Consider the following 21580-nt stretch of genomic DNA (forward strand, 5'->3'; position numbering starts at 1 on the left):
CGATCAACAGCTATTGCGTGTCGACTTGAATAGGGAGTACATATAAAAGAAAGAGAACGATTGTATTCAAAAGTATAACACATTGGCTGGCCTGATGGATCGACGATGGATCTAAATCGTATGTCGTGTGCGGGGCCTTTATATATTTTTCTCTATATAACTCTCTGTGCTATTTTTTTTCACTTTAGAAAACTTTACTTTGCGTAGATTTTCATTACTCTCGCGCGTGTAGGCCACGTGTTTTTAATAAATTATGTGTGTTATTTGGGCGGGCTGGTAAGTGTGTATATGTGTATGTGTGTGTGCGTGCGCGTGTGTGTGTGTAGTGCGCCCGTCAGACCCACCTTCTCTATACCACGACTCAATAAGGTGACTGATGTCGTAATAAAGTGGAAAGAGAAATATTTTTTCAGCCCTAGAGCTGCCACCGAGAGAAACTACCCGATAATGGAAGAGATGTGCCAGGTACTAAGTTAATACTCTGTGAACACGCCAAGCACCACTCACTCTTGCACCCCGTTTACACTTCTCTACACCATAATCGTTTTATTTTATTCCCATAGAACTTCTCTTCTGCTCTGCGTTTACTGCTTACAGGTACTACTGCATGGCTGTCTTCGTCACTGCATTTCAGTTCCGAATAAATTTCTTATTATAAATCGTCTCGAAAGCGATGCATTTAATAAGTATAATATAGAAAAAATATATATAATATAATATCAAAATACAAGATACAGTTCGTACATAAAAACCATATTATAATTTTGTACTGGAGGTATGCTATAACTTTAAGTACTATAATAGTATAGTAAGTATTTATGACATTTTTTACTTAAAATTTGACACATAGTCAAGGCGTTAAGAAAACATACATTGCGTACAACTGTACGAGTGAAGTGTATAATTTCAGTTAGTCTTTCGTCCAACTGTTTTAAATTTATTTTGTAAGATTACAGACAAAAATATTTTGAAACTATAATTTGTTTGTATAAATAATTTTGTGTTCACAATAATATTATGAATTGCTGTAGACATTTGTAAGACATACAAGGATATGACGATTTATTTACTATATGTATATTGTATACGCTCATTGACAAATTAAGAATATAATTTAAATATTTGAATGCCGTAGATACATAAGCACAAGTACTTATATATTAATCATATTAACTACCTTCACTTCGGTGAAATATAGTGTTCAAAAGCCATCAGAAGCCCCACATATTTTCTGTAATCATTTTAATCTTAATGGTTCCCATACCATCCGGATTCATAAACACCGATAAACTATAACAAATGGCTGAATAGTCAGTATTTGAAACTAATTTGACTTAATTATTGACGGGGTCCGTATACACTATCCAAACGTAACAATATATTTATGTGTCTACATTATATATAAATGTATATAAATCACTATAATATATGATATATATTGTGATACTCACTCATAAAGAAAAATTAAGTGGGATACAATCTCAAAATCGAAAATCCACGTGTTTATTATACAAAGAATATACAGTATAATATTTATTTTTAATTTATTGGAATAATATAATTACTTTTTAGTTATTATCAAGGTTATTTATTACACCATTGCTTTTATTTTTTTTTTAAATTAAAGTAAGTATTGAAAAAGTTACGACTGAAAATATGTGAATTGATGAAAAGCGTTCCTTTTTTGTACAGCGTTATTATATTAAACATAATATGATTTGTCCGACTATCCATCGCTATTATAATAATTAATGTACACAATTCTCATTCCAATATTTTAATAGATGTGACATACTTATTCAAATACATAGCATTTTCTTTGTTGTATATTATGTTTCGTCAAAGCATTGTTTCCAGACTTCATTTTCTAATGTTTCCTCAAGGTATTCATGAATTTGATGGTTATAAACATATTTTACTGAGATATTAACGTTTAAAATAGACTACATAATATTCTCTTTAGTATATCCTTTGTGTTCATGTTACATTTAAATCTGTCTAATAATGTATCTAAATACCTTCTGTAAGCACACTGTAGGTGTAATGAACAGTTAAACATAGTCATGTGTAATAATAACAATAACAAATCACAATTCACCAATTACAATTATTTAGGGATATCATGTCTTTATTAAACACACATGTGTAACAAAAAACGAGTTTCTGAAAAAAAAAATATTAAACCGATTTCTCTTAAACTTGTAATACCCGCAATATTTAATGGAACGTACTTATGCACCTACGTTTTTTTAATTTTATTTTCATCTCAAAAGCATCGACTACAAAGTTATGAGCTGGCATTGATCGTACTCAATTCTTAATTTTGTTATTATTTATTTTTTAATAACATAGATTTTCTTTTAACACAAATTTAAGATGGAAAGTCTGTTTATTATAATATTAAAATCATAAATATTTTAATAAAATTCAAATGGTTCATTTTTTAAAAACATGCATACTCTTATTATTTCTTATTTATTATTATTTATTAAAACATAGTAATCTAATAAGATGTACTATTTTTTTTTCTTAAACTGTTTTTTAAGAATTGTATTTTTTATATTCTATAATTTATTATGAATAATATATAGTTAATGACTTAGGCTATTCCATATTCAACAACATTTCCCCTAGGACATGTAGTAGAACTATAAATTAAACATCGAATATTCAATTTAAATTATAACGGTTTAAAATTATTAGTTTGACAACATTTTTTTTTACGATATTACGTATCTTGTCAAAAACTAATCTCAATAGTATTACATTTCTTCAAATTCCAAATTGCACTGCAGGCACTCATTTTTAGCAGAGCTGTAGGTTTGGTGAAACATATAATAATGCAATGTTGTTATTGTTTCATTCCTATTGGTAGCAAGAATTGTATTGCAATATTTTTATTGGAGATTTTAAAATAACATATATTTTATAATTTTCAAATAATAATTGATTATCTATCATAATGTATTTATTTTTAAAATAGAATATCGTAATAACCTCAATACAATATTTACTCAAACAAAAGACTATCGTACTTAATAATAGTAGTGTTACTCTATATGATGTGTAATGTTTATATTTTTCTTTGTGTAAACGCCTTATTTAATCAATAATTAATATTTGTCTGTAAACTTAGCATTAAATTGAAAAACAAAAACACAACATCACGTTCATCTATCACTTATTTATAATAACAATGATGATGATGATGATGATGATGATGGTATTAATATTAATAATGAAAAAGTATTATTTCAAAATAAAAATAAAGATATTTTTGTATTTCTCATGTATAGCATACACATAATATTATTATGGTAAGCTCGTTGATTACGTTAAAACCAAAAATGGTTGACACCAAAATGAGTTTATAATAAATCAAAAGATTGGAAAAGGTTTAGATTGCTACCTAGTAACTAATACAAAAATATTTAATTCAGAAATAATATATTAAACGCTCAGTAGCCCTCTCCCCGCATCATAATGTATTATTATTTATTTCATTGATAACAAATAATTCATTTAAATTGCAACACTGCTGTTGTACCGATCTCAATATACTCGATGAACTAAAATGTGAATGTTAATGATTTTATTCGAACTTTAATAATTATATAGCTCCTTAGTTTATTTTAATACATTGACAATTACTTTACAATATTTTCATCATACTCCTAAAGTAAGTATATTCATTGGGTTTTTATGGGTTGTTGGTATATTACTGTGAATTCGTGGAAGTCAATATTGACATATTTTACAATAACTAATTAGCCATAATAATAAATATTAGCCATCCATCAAAAAACATAGAAACTCACCCCTATATTTTGTTATTGTTGTTTCCCGCGCGGTAAATCACACGGCTGTTAATCAAAAAGAGTTGTATGGGAATATATTATTATTATTATTTACAATGAATCGTCGCTTTTGGACGGATTTTGTACGGGTTCATACTGTTCATAGTAAGGATTTTGTGCACTGACTAGGAATTAATTGTCCCCAAGTAAATATTCGTATAATACCGATCATAGTTATTATTATTATTATACGACATAAGTGCTTTGGAGGACGACGTTATAATATACAAGACAATAGACATATCAAACGCATCGTACGCTCTTCATATTCAGTCGGTTGGACATTGCTATGCGGGCATAACATCGTTTATATGTTTATTCGTAAAATTAAATCAAATCGGTATCGATAAATAAGAAACTTTTTCTTTTTAATCATTTGGTGCAGGATATAGAAGCTATTTTTTCCATATTTCTAAAAAAATACTGTAATAAGTACCTAATTGTATAATGTCACGAAGTATTACAATATGCAGCGCGAGTTGTTATCGATAAAAATCATTGAAATATATGAGTATTACATTCTACTATAGTTATATCCTAATATTATACTATCACAATAAATAATAATATAACAAAGATTTTTTTTTGTATTTTAGCTTACGTTCGTATGCTGTAAGTTCGTGATAATATAATCGTATACATTTATGATACCAGCTTTCATCGTACCAAAAAAATAATGAATTGATGTCAGTATGGGTGATTAATAATCACCTCATTTAATATGCTCGAAGATATAAACTAATTTGAAAAATTTTATAAGGTTAGATAAATCGTTTTCCTCTCGAATGAACACGGCTTGTAAAAATTTTAATAAAGCAATTCGTTTGATTACTGTTCATTATGAAATGTTTTCCAAGTACTGCGTTTGGCACCAGACGCGTGATAATCGTATAACTAACTAAAAAAAAAATAATACTTTTAAACGTTTTTAATGTGCATATATATGGTTGAAATTTAAAAGTTGACGCCGAAGTGGCATTAAATAAGTTTTCAGTTAATTTTGGCCAACGTTAGAATGTTCCAAAAAGTTTAGCGCCAGTAAAACAGAATCTCGAATCGTTAATAATTGCTGTAGCGCGTCGTGTTTCTCATAATATAGCTCGGTCAGTGTTATAGCCGAATCAGTAGAAAACGTATATAGTATATCAGTCCAATAGATGCAGCGGTAGTAGTGGTACGGCTGCAGTGGTAATAGTGGTATAGTATAATAGTATAAATGCGTAACTTTCGGAGAATCAACGCGTTAACTTGATTGTCTGTGAGACCGTCTGTCGGCGGCCAGACGAGATGAAATGGCATTAGTTTCATAGAGCGTTTTGGCCGCTAAAACGACACACTATAAAACTGAAAACAAACCGCATAACGCAAATAATGAAAAGTTTATCAACTGTACTATGTTGTATACATATATATATATACACATCCATATATGAGCAGGCGTTTCCAATCCCTGGCCGCCGGAGAGATGGAATAGCCGTGAGTCGGGGTGGGGTATGGCTTTGCATTAGTAAGATTGCTGCCGCTGCCGCCGCCGCTGCTGTTCGAGCGGTTTTCGCTTTTCTTCTCCTTCTTTTTCTCGACCTATCTCGCCCCCGTGCAGTCGCCGTGGGAGGGTAGGCCGTCCCTACACCGCCGACACCTATAATATATACGTATGTCGTCGACCCGGAGTCGGTCCACTTGGATGCCGGCCAAATTCCGGATGATATGTATTGTTCCCGTGCACACACACACGCGCTCGTATGGAGGTAAATATATTATATAGTGTGAGCCCGCACATATTATTATATAATATACGTTTACGGGGACCTTATTCGCGGAGTACCATATATATATACACGGAAAGAGGTGTTTTTCAACCGATACTAATACTACGACGACGACGGTACATTCACGAGTCAACCCACACCCGGGCATGGAGCTTATCAAGAATCTAATATGCTATTCAAGTAATGTCGCACCGCGGCCGTCTGACTGTATTACGGTGCCAAACGGCGTAATATCGGAAATTCAGCAACATCACCGTAGGCAGCACGGCCGGGAGCGTGGCTAACAAATTACACGGTTCGACTGCCAAACCCGATATTATACGCTGCAGAAGCCTTTTCAACCATAGTGTGTATATATTATGCGTATATACGCGTGTGGGTGCGCTACCCCCTATTGTGTCTATCTGCAGCGATGCACTTATAAATCTACTCTCTTCAACGTTCAAAGAAAACGATCGCATCGATATATTATCATAATAATAATACGAGATCGATATTATGTTGCGTGATCCAAACCTCTACAACGTAATCCTATTTGATATTATATTATATGTGTATTGCTGTATGCGCGTTTACACGCCGTTCATATAAGTAACTTGTTTAAAAGAAACAGCGTACGCCAATCTTATCGTGACGTTTACATATAATAGACGAGTTCGTCAAAAAATGCCAAAACGTAATTGTCATAAAACGATCATAATACGTTTGCTATGAAGAGTACTACATTTTTTTTTATATATATAAATATTTAGTAACGGGAGAATGTGGAGAAGTGAGTTCAGTAATTTTATTCTCAACGACAAAATTGTGTTTCTATGATTTGAGTATTACAATTATTGGTAATTTAATAAATAAATTAACAAAAGTTGCTAATATTAACGGTTATGACTGTATTTAGTTAAATTAGGTACAGTTATAAAAATAAAAATATTTTTTAATTTATATTATATTTAAAAATATTTGTTTTAATTAGATAATAAATTAATAATATATTTCGAATTCTGATGAATACTTTATTAACATTTTGTAACTTGGAGTTTTTATCATTGAGCCAACTATCGCTTAACTGCATGGTCTCGAATATTTAATAAAATAACGCAATTACATTACAAAATCAACGCAAAAAAAGTTTATTTTAAAGTTTAACAATCGGTTACAGACATAAATTGATTATAATTAACTGTCGTATAAAATTGAAATTAAATTAATTTTAAGTTGAATTTATTTCAAATAACAAATCGAATACAATAATAATAATTATTATCCTTCCTTTATTTATTAGTTATTACTGTAGGTCTATTTTAAGCCAACATTTGAACTACGGAATTAATTAATTAATCAATCCGTGGACCTCAGTATTTTATGCAATGTTTTAACAAATTACAAATTCAAACATACGAAAAAAAGAGAGCAAGCTGTCTGTTTATTTTTGGTTTGAAGTAGACGTAACCTCCTAGAACGCATTAATAAAATACCTGTAAAATTTTAATTGATCGCCTCGAGTACTTTGGTCGAAGTCCTATGAAACGAAATACACATATAGACGTATAATTTAATAATTATAATATCCACAATCTCCTAAAAAGGTCGCCATATTATAATCATTAATAAAAACCTTTTAAAAGCACACCAATCACATTATTATCTTATCGCGCATTTCTTTTTCGAAGTTAAACTATTAAACAAAAATAACACGATAAACAAATAGAAAAATCATCTATTGTTCGTTAGAGCCAACGCGAAACATTTACATAGAATGAAATGATGAAAATTATGCAAATAATAATTTAAAAGAAAATTATATAGAAAAAAATATCTGCTGTAAAAAAAAAGCTTGGTTAAAAAATTAATTAATTAATTAGTTAATGTTAAATTGGTTAAACCTAAATTTTAGAAATAGTTTTAGTAATATTATACGTATATACTACATAGTATATACCAACACCGCATGGCTACGTATATGGTGTTAAAAAAAGTTTTAAAATCCAAGCAAACTATTATGCGTGTGCGGTTTGATAATGCGGTGATATAATACCGGCGAGTGAATATATGTATAGGTACACCTGAACTGAGAAATTAATTAAATGCGATTTGTTTTTGACTCGGGCCGAATTGACGAGGAAAGTAATTTTAGTGTTGGCTGGACAGGGACGAGAAACCGGATCGATACGCACCAATGTCGGCCAACATAAATAATTAACGTCTTTCGGTAAAACTCGAAGACGGATGTCAGTAGCACTCTATAACTATGCATCGTGGTCCACGGGTCCGTTAATTCCACGGCAACAATAACAAATGTGTGACAGGTAGTGATATCCGCCAACGAGTGGATATAGTGGCAGTAGTTATAGCAGAAGACGGAATGAACGAGTAGTTCAATTGAACTTACGACAATAATTTAATAAATAATTACTAAATTATAAGTAACTTAAAATGTTAATTTTGTACATATTTTCGATAAACTTTATTTTGGATGACAATTTTGCTTCGAGGTTCATATTACTCCAAAAGTAATAAACGATTAAAACAGTGAATATTTAAGATCAACAATTTGTTGTAAAAACCCAAATTTAATTACGGTACTCGTAATTTGCACTCATAAAATGTACATTGCAATGGGATGGAAATTAAAAAATGAGAATCTAAAGATAATGAACGAAAAGTTAAATTTTCATGATAATGAACTATTTCATAATATTTTAAATGATATTTTCGACCTCTCTGAAGTAGTAGTAGCATATTTCGTTATAAAACTATTGGTATAGTACGTAATTACTATAGTAGTAATAGTGATAGTAATAGCAATAGCAGTAGTATTTCAGGTCTATCGATTTATAGATAACAGAAAAAAAAGTAGTAGTAATAGTAGTAGTAGTAAACTAGCAGTAGACTAGTATAGTAGTTTCAAGGTTTTGTGAGCACCACGCAGTTGTCAGATATAATATTACTTTGTTATATATGCTGTCGTCCTGCAAAACTATTTTTAATGGAAAATCGTCCGGGCCAGCAGTTCCAAACTACAGAATCACTAGAAAACAATGCGAAACTATATAACTATAGACACAATACACGCATTTATTTTAGCCACTATTCATAATCATGTGCCCATCCCCCGTGCACTTCTCCCGCGGCCGTCGGCCAAGTTTTCTGTAATACTCAAATGCAGGGACAGCGGGGTCGTCGACAGCGCACGTTGTCGGTCGTCCGTAGCGGTCGGTCAGCTACCCATATATATATATATATATATGTGTGTGTGTGTGTGTGTGTGTGTGTGTGTGTGTGTGTGTGTGTGTATAGCCGTAAAATAGTGGCGGCAATCGAGATCAACGGATCTATACGAATGCATAAATGTATAATACGCGAGGGCGAATGTGAATAACGCGCGTGCGTGCGAGTGCGTTCGAGTGTGTTCAAGGGTTGCTCGAGTGAGGCAAAAAGAAATTGATTGGGACATCCTGGTGTAGGACGAATAAAACGGCCATTGTTAGGGCGTATTATTTTACTGTATAAATCTCGGAAGTAAAAATACGTACGCAATACGCGTATATAGGTATACCTATGAGTATAATATACACCGCCTGAAAGCATACATTTTTAGAAACATCTGAAATATTTACATTTCTATGGATCGACATTTTTTACTAGGCTTCGATAAACAAATAATTCAAATTACAGCAATAGCAATATCGCATAACTTAAATTGAACATATTTTTATAATTGCATTTAATATTAGCATATTATGCAGTTTCCGAGTTACCTGTATCAGAACTTTTCGAAAAACTATAACAAAGTGGTACATACTTTTAATACTAAAAAGTTTTTAATGACATTATATAGAATAAGAATTAAGATTATCAGTAGTTATTTATATTACTTTGTTATTAAATTATTAATGCTGTATGTTACATTCTTCGAAATTATTCATCTTTTTTTACTCATTTATATTCTAAAGCATTTTTAAAATAATTTAAAAAGATTTATTTTTCAATTCTTTCATAAAAATCTAAAGCTATCTGACCATTATTTAAAAACTTAAAAAAAAAATATCTCTTATGAAATATTTTCATTAAAAAGTAATACAGACTATTACAGTAAATTATTATACAAAAAGTGATATTTGTTTTAAAATAATATCATAATCACAGTAGGGGTTTTTGTTATATGCCGTATTTATCTAAATGCATTACGTGGGATCATGTAAGCATATGAGTAAATAGCTGAATATACTTTCATGAGTCACTAATTGGTGATTATTGTATAATCGATTTTAAAATATAAAATATTTAAAAACACATTATTTACATAGTTTATGAGTATTAATATAAAAATTATAAATAAAAAACTTTTATTTATTATGATTTGAATAAAACATTTTGTAATAGTAAGTTAATACACATAGAACTAATGATCATACAAGTACTATTCATTTTAGAATTAATAGTTAATAATTTTTTAATGATTCATCTTATGACATAGGTAATATATTTGAAATATGTTATTAGAACTGACTATTATTCATAAATAATACGAATTTTCTATTCATGTCGTCTATGGATAAGGAATTTTTTTTCAAACATGCGTTCTTTTTTAACCAAACAAATATAAGAAATCGTTTTTTATTTAAAATTGTCAAACGTCAACATTGCAAAAGTTCTTTGCCATACCAATTTTCGGACTCTCCTGGATGGTCTTGAACCGCATAATCCCTGACCCGTTTGGGTCTGTCGTTCAATTTAAATAAATTTGCATCCTCCGCAAGGGTTTTTTTCTTCTCGTATACTTAAGTCATAGCTCACTACGCAAACAAGTGGACGTGATCAGAATAAACCGATGAGTTTGGCCGGACAGAATTATTATTAGCTCTTCTTCGCCGCCTTCTCGATCCCGTTCTTCGTATACTCTTCCTTTGAATTTGTATTTCCGTTTCGTCGAAAAAACCCCCAAGTTACCACTACAATGTATAACATTTTCAACATGAATATTGGTCAACATATAATTTATACTATAAGATAATAATGGATGTATTGTTTTAATTTTGTAGCCATCTTTTATTCTCTTTTGTTTAATCGTACAAAAAAACTGAAAAAATAATAATAATAATTTAAAACTGCAGATTGCTATACATAGAATCTTGAATACTATAATTTATTCGAAACACTATACATATTTGTCAAAAAACTTCATTTATTTATAAATATACTTTTCAAATGAAAGCATTTAAATTAAATTGAAACACGCAGTGTCATAAATGCAATTAATATATACGATACCGTCAACTCAAATCCACTATCTCGTAATGCATAATATAAGTTGAATACAATTAGCAGGAAAGTCAGTTAATATAAATAAAAATATATGATTCATTTTTATACTAATATTATATCATCTCATATTTATAAAAAGTATGATGTAGTTGGCGTTATAAATTATTAAAAATGCATTAAAAAAAAAAAAAAATGCTTATCATATTACACAGAGAATAGTGAATATAATATAATATAGGCAGACGTACATACGTATTATCATGTGAACTGTACAACATTCGTTTCATTCTGTAAACTATGACAGTATTATTATACACGCATTACATGTTAAATATTAAAACGACCAATAAAGTACTATACAGTTTACATGTACTCGACATTTTTTGGCACCTTACTGCAGACATTAAGAATAACCATGTAATATTATATTTTGTTAAGATATAATATATTGCAGTTTACTATCAGTGTAAGTTAGCTTGAATTACTTGAATATCTTGTAAATTGTAAAGTAAAGTACTAACTAATATATTATAATTTATATTAATATATCATACATAAATAGTTACTGAACACGTTTCTTGTTATTGATAAAACCAATTACAATTTTCGATCCCCAGCTGTGGATTAATATAGGTATATGAATAAGAAATAGAAAACCTTTCCTGAATAAACTAAATCGTTAATTATTAGTCCTCCCAGACTATGCTACACCTGTCTAATACATTATGGTTGCTTAGTTTTACCAGAATACCTTGGACACAATTATGTAAGTAGGTACCCTAAAAATAATTTAGAAAATTAATAACGAAGAAAAAGTATAATTACATCAAATATATATAAACGTTATTAATACAAATGCGTAGAATAAAATATTCATAATTTAAAAGATGCCAGTGTACTAATATTTATTTATTTGAGGGTTTATTAACAGTAAACGGTCGAGAAAACTAATAGTATCAAGATCATTAAACAGCAATATAAAAAATTAAAAATTAAAATAAATGTAAAAAAACCATTCAGTAATAATTACTACTATATCATATACTATACAGGTTACGATAAAATTATCGTAATGAAATTATGATACTCTTCGTCAGCTGCATTAAGTGATCTCAACACTTAGCCTTATAGGTAGTATACCTATATAGTGCATGTGCATATAATGCAGTATATTTATACGTTAATAATTATATGTCTTCTTCAATATTGTGGTGATGTAAACGAAATTAGATTAATTACATTTTTAAAAAATTAGACGATTGTATTACGCCTAGTGTACATGTGCAATTGAAATCAATATAATTATTCTAGCACAATTTAGACGACAACAAAATCTAAAATAATTATAATACATAATTTATCATAAAGTATAAACACAGGTATATTCTCAATATTTTTATATTTATTTAATACATAATATTATATTTTGTTCTCGTTGAAATATTCTTCGTAATTTCAAAATTGTGTACAATATTTATGATAAAACGTAATAAACTTAATGTATTATGATATTTACATTATCATACATAATAATATGTAATACTGATCGTATAATATATCCGTGGTTTATAATAACTTTTAATTAATTAACATATAAATCAATAATAACCTTATCAAATGTGTTCATGTATATGTAGCATCCTGCACGCCACTCATTAATATGAATTTTATATTATTATGACTTAGACTACCGAAACACCACGAAAATGGTATTATAATCGTATGGCATTAAACTAAAAATCGATAATTTAAAAGTTATTATCACTATCAAAACGACAATCCTTTAAATAAAGTAGACTATCACAATATGTATTAATATCAGTCTATTAAATAACATTTTGTACACGTCATTAATTATTATAATGAGTACCGTGGTACCTATATGGTATATGAATATGAATATGAGTACATATATTGATGTGAAATACGTGTAAGACGTAATATTTTATAAGTCTCTTTAAATATGTGATAAATGATAATATTTTGCTGTCAAAAGTGTAGCATATTTTAAATGTATATATTTATTAATATATAATATAAATTCAATGTCAACAATACTGCAGTATTCCAGGATTCTGGAGATTGAAATTGAAATGAAATAAGATACTGAATTTTATATTATGCTAAAAATGAATACTTTATGTTCAGAGAATTAGAGTATTAATAGTTTGCAACATAAGTCATTACTCATTAATAATAAAAAAACTGAATTTAGTTATTACTTATTACTTATTTGTACTTACATAATACATAATTAATTATAATATTTTATTTGTATTTATTAATTGGTAGTTTGACGATTACATTTTTAAGCTATTAGGCCATTATTTTTTATATCATAATATTTTACTGAAATCTAAAGGGTAAACAACTAAATATTATTTCACATAAAACAATCATAAACAATATTATTCATTGATAAACATGTATAATGGAGAATTATTTGGTATTATTATGTTTATTATGTTATATGATTTCCGTGTAATTTTACAAAGGTAGTGATTAAATATTCACTATTGTAATTTGTAGACAATACATAAATAATGAAAATGTGGTAAGTTTTTATTGAATTTCTTTTTTTACCCCAAAAATGTATAGATAGACAGGTAGGTACTGCGTACTTTGACGTTTAAAAATATTTACACTCTTAAATTGTACTTGAAATACCTTTCTGAAATGTTCTATATACAAAATAATTACTTACCGTATTAAAAATGTATTAATAAATTAAAATCAGCTCAGGCTCATTAATTACTTAATGAAAATTAAAACGTAACCTATTTAACGATTACATAATATTATTAAATAATATTCACACTTTAAGCATTACACACAATTTACAATGTATAAACCTGCTACAATCGGCGTGGATATTAGAGGAATGTAGGTGATATCATCAACATTTTTATCGAATTTTAAAAATGTGGGTGAGTTTTAAAATTAAAACATTGGCAACCCGCCTCGGTTTTCCGTCGTTCCGAACAGGCAGTGCCTTATCACTTGCGTTTAGTACCTATAGGTCATTCATATGGCATATCGGACGGGCATGTCATATTCATTACTTGAATTGTCTATATATGATTACGTACCCTTAGCAAGAAAGTCTTATTATTAATCCGATAATGTTACCAATTTCAGGATTGCGTTGGAAAATCCCGGATGATCGAACCGTCGCTCGCAGTACAATAAATCCCACAAAATAAACGTCTACTCGATAGCGCAGTGTCCTCGAATAACGACGACGACGACGACAGCGACATGGTGTGCGCCACGCGAGATTTCAACGCGTTAATCATAACTCTCATGGTAAGTACAGACGATACATTATTATTTTTATTATCATAATTCATCCATACAGCAGCTGTAAGATATTACACAGTCACCGGCAAAAGTAATAATGTCAGTGATATCGTGTTTGGCGTGTGTGCACATTGTGTAATATAATATGATTGTGGTAGGCAATTTCTTCTATTTTTTTTTTTCATCGCAATACGTGTTCGTATAATACTACTTTACGATATATAATATAATATAATAAGAATAATAACATAATGTCGATCGTTTGTATGCAGCGATTGAGGGGGGGGAGGAACTCGAGCTTATTGATTTCACTTAAAATAATATTTGATACGGTTGTATTTTATAAAAAAATTCTTATTTTCTATTTCTCTCAGAAATCAGCCAGGAATCCTATTGCTTAGGAACAGTGCTCATAATATTATCTTCTGGACGTTAATAATAATGTATGTAAAAAAGGGTAATAAAATTTGTTTTTTTTTCATGTGTGTGGTTTTTGTCGGTTCACTGTAGGTACTGTTTTTATTCAAGAAAAAAAAAAGGTGTACTCGGTATACGTGTAGTGGAGTGTTACGCAACCCCGTGGAGTTACATAAGCACCCCACAACGTCTTTTTTTTTTTTTACCCCATTTCATACATTTTTTTTCATTCTAATAATACAAACCCGCTTACGGCAATCTTATCACACCTAACCATCATTTTACACAGATTTATTTCAAACAATAATCAAAACAAATACTACAGTGGCCACCCGTGGATTCCTTACGTGAATAATTTCTAAATCGTCACACTTGGAAAAGTTTTCACACTGTTTGATTTACACAGGCATGTTGAGCACGATTAGCATATTTTATGACGCGTAAGAAAACGTCTCGCAAACGTATGTAGTAATATAATAATAATGACAATATATTATTTCAACTCTACAGCAAGTCAAAAGGGGCATTACAATTTTTATTAATGTATTCGCTGGTTTATGCAGGTATGTACACAATGTTATGTGCAACTACGATTTAAAACACGCTATGCAGACGCTTTAAATTATTTTATAACACTATAGAACCTATAGAACCGTACCTATAGAACTCTAAACTCAAAGGGAAAAATTTTAAATTATAAATAACGTTTTCTAAAGTAAAACAGTGAATTTATTTTGAGATAGATCAATTCGTTATTTAATGCATAATCTAGTCTAGTGATCTAACATCTTGAATTCGAACTGTATCTAGGATATAGGTACCAAACTTTCGGCCGGTACCAGGTTGCCATTATATGTATACTATATATGACATAACCAGGAATTAATTTCTCTACCGATGTATTTGTGGTTAAAGCCTCATCAATTTAAACCTCTACGTTTATCGTGCGCACGCGTCAAGGAATCAATTATTTGTTAATTTGGGGACGGAACGTAGGCAGCTGATTGGAGAAGATCTATAAACGGTTAATAGCACATTAATATTACTATACTTTTATATTAAATTATGATTTTTTTTTTAATAAAGTATGTTTATTACATTCCATTTTTATATATTTTTTTTAAATATAATTACAAATTTTCGTGTACAATGTACAATTGTACAATCTAACTTAACCTAATGTTGATTCTACACACATTTGTAGATAAACGATAAATTATAATGATTACTGTATGAGATGCTGCTAATGGGCTTTCCCCGTGGCTTTTATTTTATTTTAAAAATACATACATATTATAATGCGTAGCACACATACGTATGTAAAACAATAAAATCCATAAACAAAAAAAAATAATAACTTTGCCGGTTGAATATCTTTGAAACGATATTTAAATAATTATCACTCAATAAAAACTTTTAATTTATAATATAATTAATTTCATGTTACTGTAGTGTATTATAGTTTATAAGTTTAATTAAATAGAATATAAATTATTGGTTTGATTAAAGGATGGTAAATTGAACATAATATTAACACCCGCGGTGTATTATAATATGCACAATCTCCAAATTATAACTATTATTATAAACGCTAGAATTTTAAATCTGTCACGATGGAAAGATTTAAAAAAAAAAAACTATAACGTAATTTACTAATTGGTGATTAATATCATTAAATTATTCGAGTACGTAAATGAAAAATGTAGCGATTTATTTTTATGATTCATTTTAATTATAATATCATTTTTTCGACATAAATATAAAATAATTAAAAGGTAACCTTGATAATGACAATAGACATTTTTATTGTGCGTACGTTTTAAGTATGTGCTTAATTTAAAATATACGAAATTGTCCATAAAAAATGTATTTAAAATGATTACCATGGTGTCTCGAAAGTTTTATTTTATTTATTCAAAATTTAAAGTATACTTAGTATATTAATATTGTCATTACATTCAATGTTTGTAGAAAGTGATACACCAGCATACCTGTTTCCCTTTTCTTTTTCAACAATACAGTTTTTAAAAATTGAATTTACTATGTTTTTAATTATATTTAAAGACCATATTTTAAAATTCTTTAGATTGTTTGTACTACTTAAAGAATGAATTGTGTCCGTTGTGGTAATACTAATTTCTGTTTTTTTTTTTCAGAAATTATAAGCCCCTTTTTATGTTTTAATTATTTATTGAATATTTTCTGAAAATGTTGACGAATCAAATTAAAATTAGTAGTCTTTAAATTATTAATTAATGTGATGTACATGAATTTATATTAATAGTTACATATTATATAATTTTTAAATATGGTTCAAGTATAATAAATACTATTTTGATATCGTTATTTTTAATATTTTTCAAAACATTGTTAAGGACTATTATCCTTAATATAAACATTTTAATAACTGAAAAACTACTCTAGAATTTTCAATTAGGTACATCGAGATTTTCAAAAAATCATACATACAAATTATTACAGAAAAAAAGGTTCTCATTTGAAAACAGAAGTTTGCATCACCACAGGACACTTCTTAAGTACCTAGAAAAAATATTTTCATTTATCTGAAAATATTTCCTTCAAGTATATTTAAAAATTCAAAATTTAAAATTTAATAATCAAAATTTTAATAATTTAAATTTATAATTAAATGAAAAATGGGGGTAAGCATAATTGGTGAATCATCATGTATAATATTTTTAAATTAGCTTATATGGTATATGGTATTGTAATTTATAACAAAAAATGTCATTGAAACGGTTTTGGAAAATAAAATATATTAATGAGTACATATATATATTTTTTTTTAATATTTTGCTACTTGTAAAACATTGGTTTACATTTTTTGAACTGAGTTTAATAAACCGTTAAGTAATTTTATTTCACAGCGACAATAAAAACGACTTTTGACGCATACAGTGAAAAATAAATGAACACAAATATTTTACGAGAGTATGTCTGGTGTTGAATGTTTTGGGTCGATTTCTAAGGGCATATTTCTTTTATATAAATTATAGTTTAACGATTTGAACTCTGAATTTATTTATTTTATTTTTCAACATTAAACTATATCAAAATCCAATTTGACTAAGTTTAATAACATAATGTCAATTTAAAAAAGTAGGCAAGTAGGTACCACTCTGTTGTACATTAGGTGTCGAGTGAATTACTATTATGGGTGTGATAAATTTGAATTCAATGATATATCATTGTACAAGAAAACATTGAACGGAGACAGTCTGTCAGTCTACATCACAAAATTTATTTAATGATATATTATTTTGAAATAGCTATTAATGTTACTTATTTTACTTTTAGTATTTAATTATTATAATAACAATAATTTATACCATATTATATCAACTGATATAACTCGAAATGTAATAACATCTTTCTGTAAATACCATAAAACAGTATAAATAGGTTCATAGTATGATAAAATAAATCAAAATGTCATTGCGTACATCGAAATTCATAATAATACAATATACATATATCTTAAGCTCCAATGAATTTATATATTTTTATTATAACAAAATAAGTAACATAGTTGTTTATCGTTTAAATAAGTAATTTGTAATTTCGTTGAAACTTAAGCTTAAAATGTCTATAAAAAATAATTATCTTTATATATTTCTTGGATTTTATGGTCTCAATATAAACTGCGTATGAGGTATATTTTGCTAAATTTTCAAAACCTAATAAAAAAAATAGTTTTTATGAATTTCTTACTACGAATTAGTTGGCAATTTTTTGCAATTTTGACAAATTTCGTTAAAATTCTAACTTTAAACGCTTATAAAAAATATAGTGAATATAGATTTTCGATATTTTTTAATTGAAAAACTAACGAATAATAAGGAGCTTTATATTAATTTTTAAAGCATTTTTACTCAGCAAATAATTTTAAATTGACATAGAAAAAAAAACTAAAAAAAATTGAAAATGTCTCATGCCTATAAATATTGAAAAAGAATCAATATATTTTGAAAACTTTATTGTAAATATAAAATGATAATATAAATATTTGGTAAAAGTTTTAAGTATCTAATGTTATTTGTATTAGAGTTACACCAAAATGGATTTTGTTAAAATATTATATAAATTTTATTATTATTAAACACTAAAAACTTTAACATAATGATTTTTTAATACTTTAAAATAGCTATATCACTATTTACTAATACCTATAACCTACGTAATATAGAGATATACATATGATGTTCTTTACAGTAAATTAACAATTATACAATTTCAATTACATTTACGTAGGTAGATACTTGGAATTTTGTTTAAACGTGGATTCATCAACGACATTGTATTAAATTAAATATTTTATTTTATTTTTAGTACCAATAATCGAATATTTTATCGTAACTGCAGTATAAAAAGAATAATTAACGTTAATGGATATTGAAAGAAGTATCCCTTGATACCCGATAAAGAACTCGATACAGGTACTCTTTGAAAAGTGTTAGTAAAACTTAAGTTTTTTTTAAATATTATTTAGTTTTTAATTTTAAATACAACTCATAATATGCAGAACTGTATAAATTAAACATTCTTTGATACATTCGTATAATATTTTATCGCCGTTTGTAGGTACTAATTATCATTATAACTGAACGGTGAACACTAATGAAAAAGAAAAAATGTATATGTATACATTTTTTTAACTTGAACAACTTATTTACTCATTCATATTTTAATTTCAATGTAAATATGATGAGTAATTAACATAATGACATACGTATTTCAATATTTGTACATAAATAATATTCAACATGTAAATTCTATACTCATATTAATCATATCATCGATAATATACAAAGCGTATCATACAATACATCATATTGTAATAAATTGTCAAGTATAAAATTGTATTAAAGATTTCTTGTCCGATGATATCCTATAGAGTGTTTAGTATAGACTATTACAACTAGTACATTATTTCGGTGTTAAGCCACGGCAAGACGACTGCAATTTTCTAAAAAATCACATAAAATTTTGTCGACCTTTACTTTCGTTTTTATTCGGTGGTATCTTATTAGTTATATCTTATATGCCCTTTAGCTGGCTCCTAATATTTCTTGTAGTCTCATTCGTTTAAACAAACTTATTGGATGTGGTTGATTCTTGCACGATAAATATTTATAGACGAATCAATAGAAAATATTTTATTATATATTGTTACTTAACAATAACGGTATATACTAGTTGGCAGATACTGTGAAATGTCATCAGATATCTCATAAGTCATAAAATATTAAAAATAGAATGAGAGTAAAATTGTTTTTCTTAGTTTAATATATCACGTCGACCGCCGACATGCTTGCATAAAAACCACATGATAAGTTTTTTGCTTCTATAGAATATATAAAGTACGACAAAAACGATTTTCCATTATTCGGAATTAAAGTAACATGCATTTTTAAAACGTGTGATAAGTCTTGTGCTTCTACAGAATGTGCTAAGTCCAATAAAAACGTTTTGCTATTATTTGGCATTAAAGGAACAATCATTTTTAAAACGATTTCCGTTTTTTTAAGATTATAGCTGTTATATATAGGTATAGATATACAGATTTTACACATGTTATGTATATAATTATTATTTTTTGTAATAATTATTGTAATAATTTTAAATGAATAAGTACAACTTTAAATAAGATAATAGACACAATTTAATAATACGTCAGGTAACAGATAAACTTTTGAAAATCACCACATCGAGGAATTATTTATTATTCCTCACTTAATCATTTTTAATGTTTTATTATGAATTTTGTATTCTAAACATTTCCAATATTCATGTTTTGATTTTAATTGGAACCAATTTTTAACATGGTGTTATATTACCGTACGAAAAAACAGAAAAACCTATTAATTAAAGATTTTGTGATTAATAATAATTAAATTCTGTAATATTATTACCTCTCAAATATATACTTAGTTAAAATTTGTATTTTATTCATGATACTCGTATAACTTAATTTATAAAAAAAAATTAATTTATAATATATATATATATGTGTATAATATACATACGTATATACGTTTTATTGTGTACAATAGTATTTTAAAGATATTTGTTACGACAGAAAAATATATATTAGTTCTTAACTTTAGTTTTTCATGTTGTATACCAGAAGAATAAAAGTTGAATTAAACTAACCATAATTCATTTATACATTAACCAATAGCAGAAAATAATGTAGAAAGTTTATTGTAGAAAATATATATTCAATTAAATGATCCTTGATTAATAGAGATTAGATATTTAACATTTAACTAGTCTAACCATTTACATTACAGTTAATTTATTTTATTTAATTTTTAAAATGTTTAACGAGAAACTGGAAATATTGATGTACAACTAAACATAATATATAATTAAATAATACTATTATAGCTTATATAAAATATTCCTTTTATATAATATTATTTTTAATAAAAAATGTTCTTCAAAACATTTCGCTCTTTAAATTTTTTTCATCTTTTATTATATAATATATTTAATTATGTTTGATTCGATTTGAAAAAATATAAGTTATACCTAAATAAAATATAAAAATTATATTAATTTTAAATTAACCGTTTACGAGTGATAAAATATGAAAATGCTTGCAATAATTGTCACTGTAATAGCAGTTATTGTACTTTTCTTTATGATACATTATAACCAAACATTAAACTCATAGTTGCCGGTGAAATCGCTCTTCTTTTAGGTACCTCTTGATTTCAGTAATGTGTATAACCAAGTATATTTGTTGTAATAACCCTTTGTGAATACAACAATAGCTCTTATAACCTTACCCAATACAAATAATCGCGTAGTGTTAAATTATTATGTTTTTGAGTTGTATGTGTGCGTAATACATAACTCGAGGAAACGGCCATCGGGGGTTTTAATGGATTTCGTCTTCGCGAATTTTCATGGGCGGGATGAATATAATATGTTTGGGCAGGACGA

General features: G+C 27.7%; 1 protein-coding gene across 6 annotated transcripts in view; it reads left to right on the top strand.

The window, feature by feature from the left end:
• Positions 1-21580, top strand: part of LOC132928852 (ADAMTS-like protein 1) — a 177266-nt gene that overhangs the window by 38770 nt on the left and 116916 nt on the right. For all 6 annotated transcript variants that reach the window (XR_009662066.1, XM_060993798.1, XM_060993769.1 and 3 more), the window contains exon 2: positions 14030-14197. Coding sequence is in view for 5 of the 6 variants with exons in the window: in XM_060993798.1 (XP_060849781.1) it covers positions 14150-14197 (48 nt within the window). In the remaining variant the exon portion in view is untranslated. The remainder of the gene's footprint in view (positions 1-14029; positions 14198-21580) is intronic.

The sequence above is a fragment of the Rhopalosiphum padi genome, chromosome 1, assembly GCF_020882245.1.
Source record: "Rhopalosiphum padi isolate XX-2018 chromosome 1, ASM2088224v1, whole genome shotgun sequence".
In the NCBI taxonomy this organism is placed as follows: domain Eukaryota; kingdom Metazoa; phylum Arthropoda; class Insecta; order Hemiptera; family Aphididae; genus Rhopalosiphum; species Rhopalosiphum padi.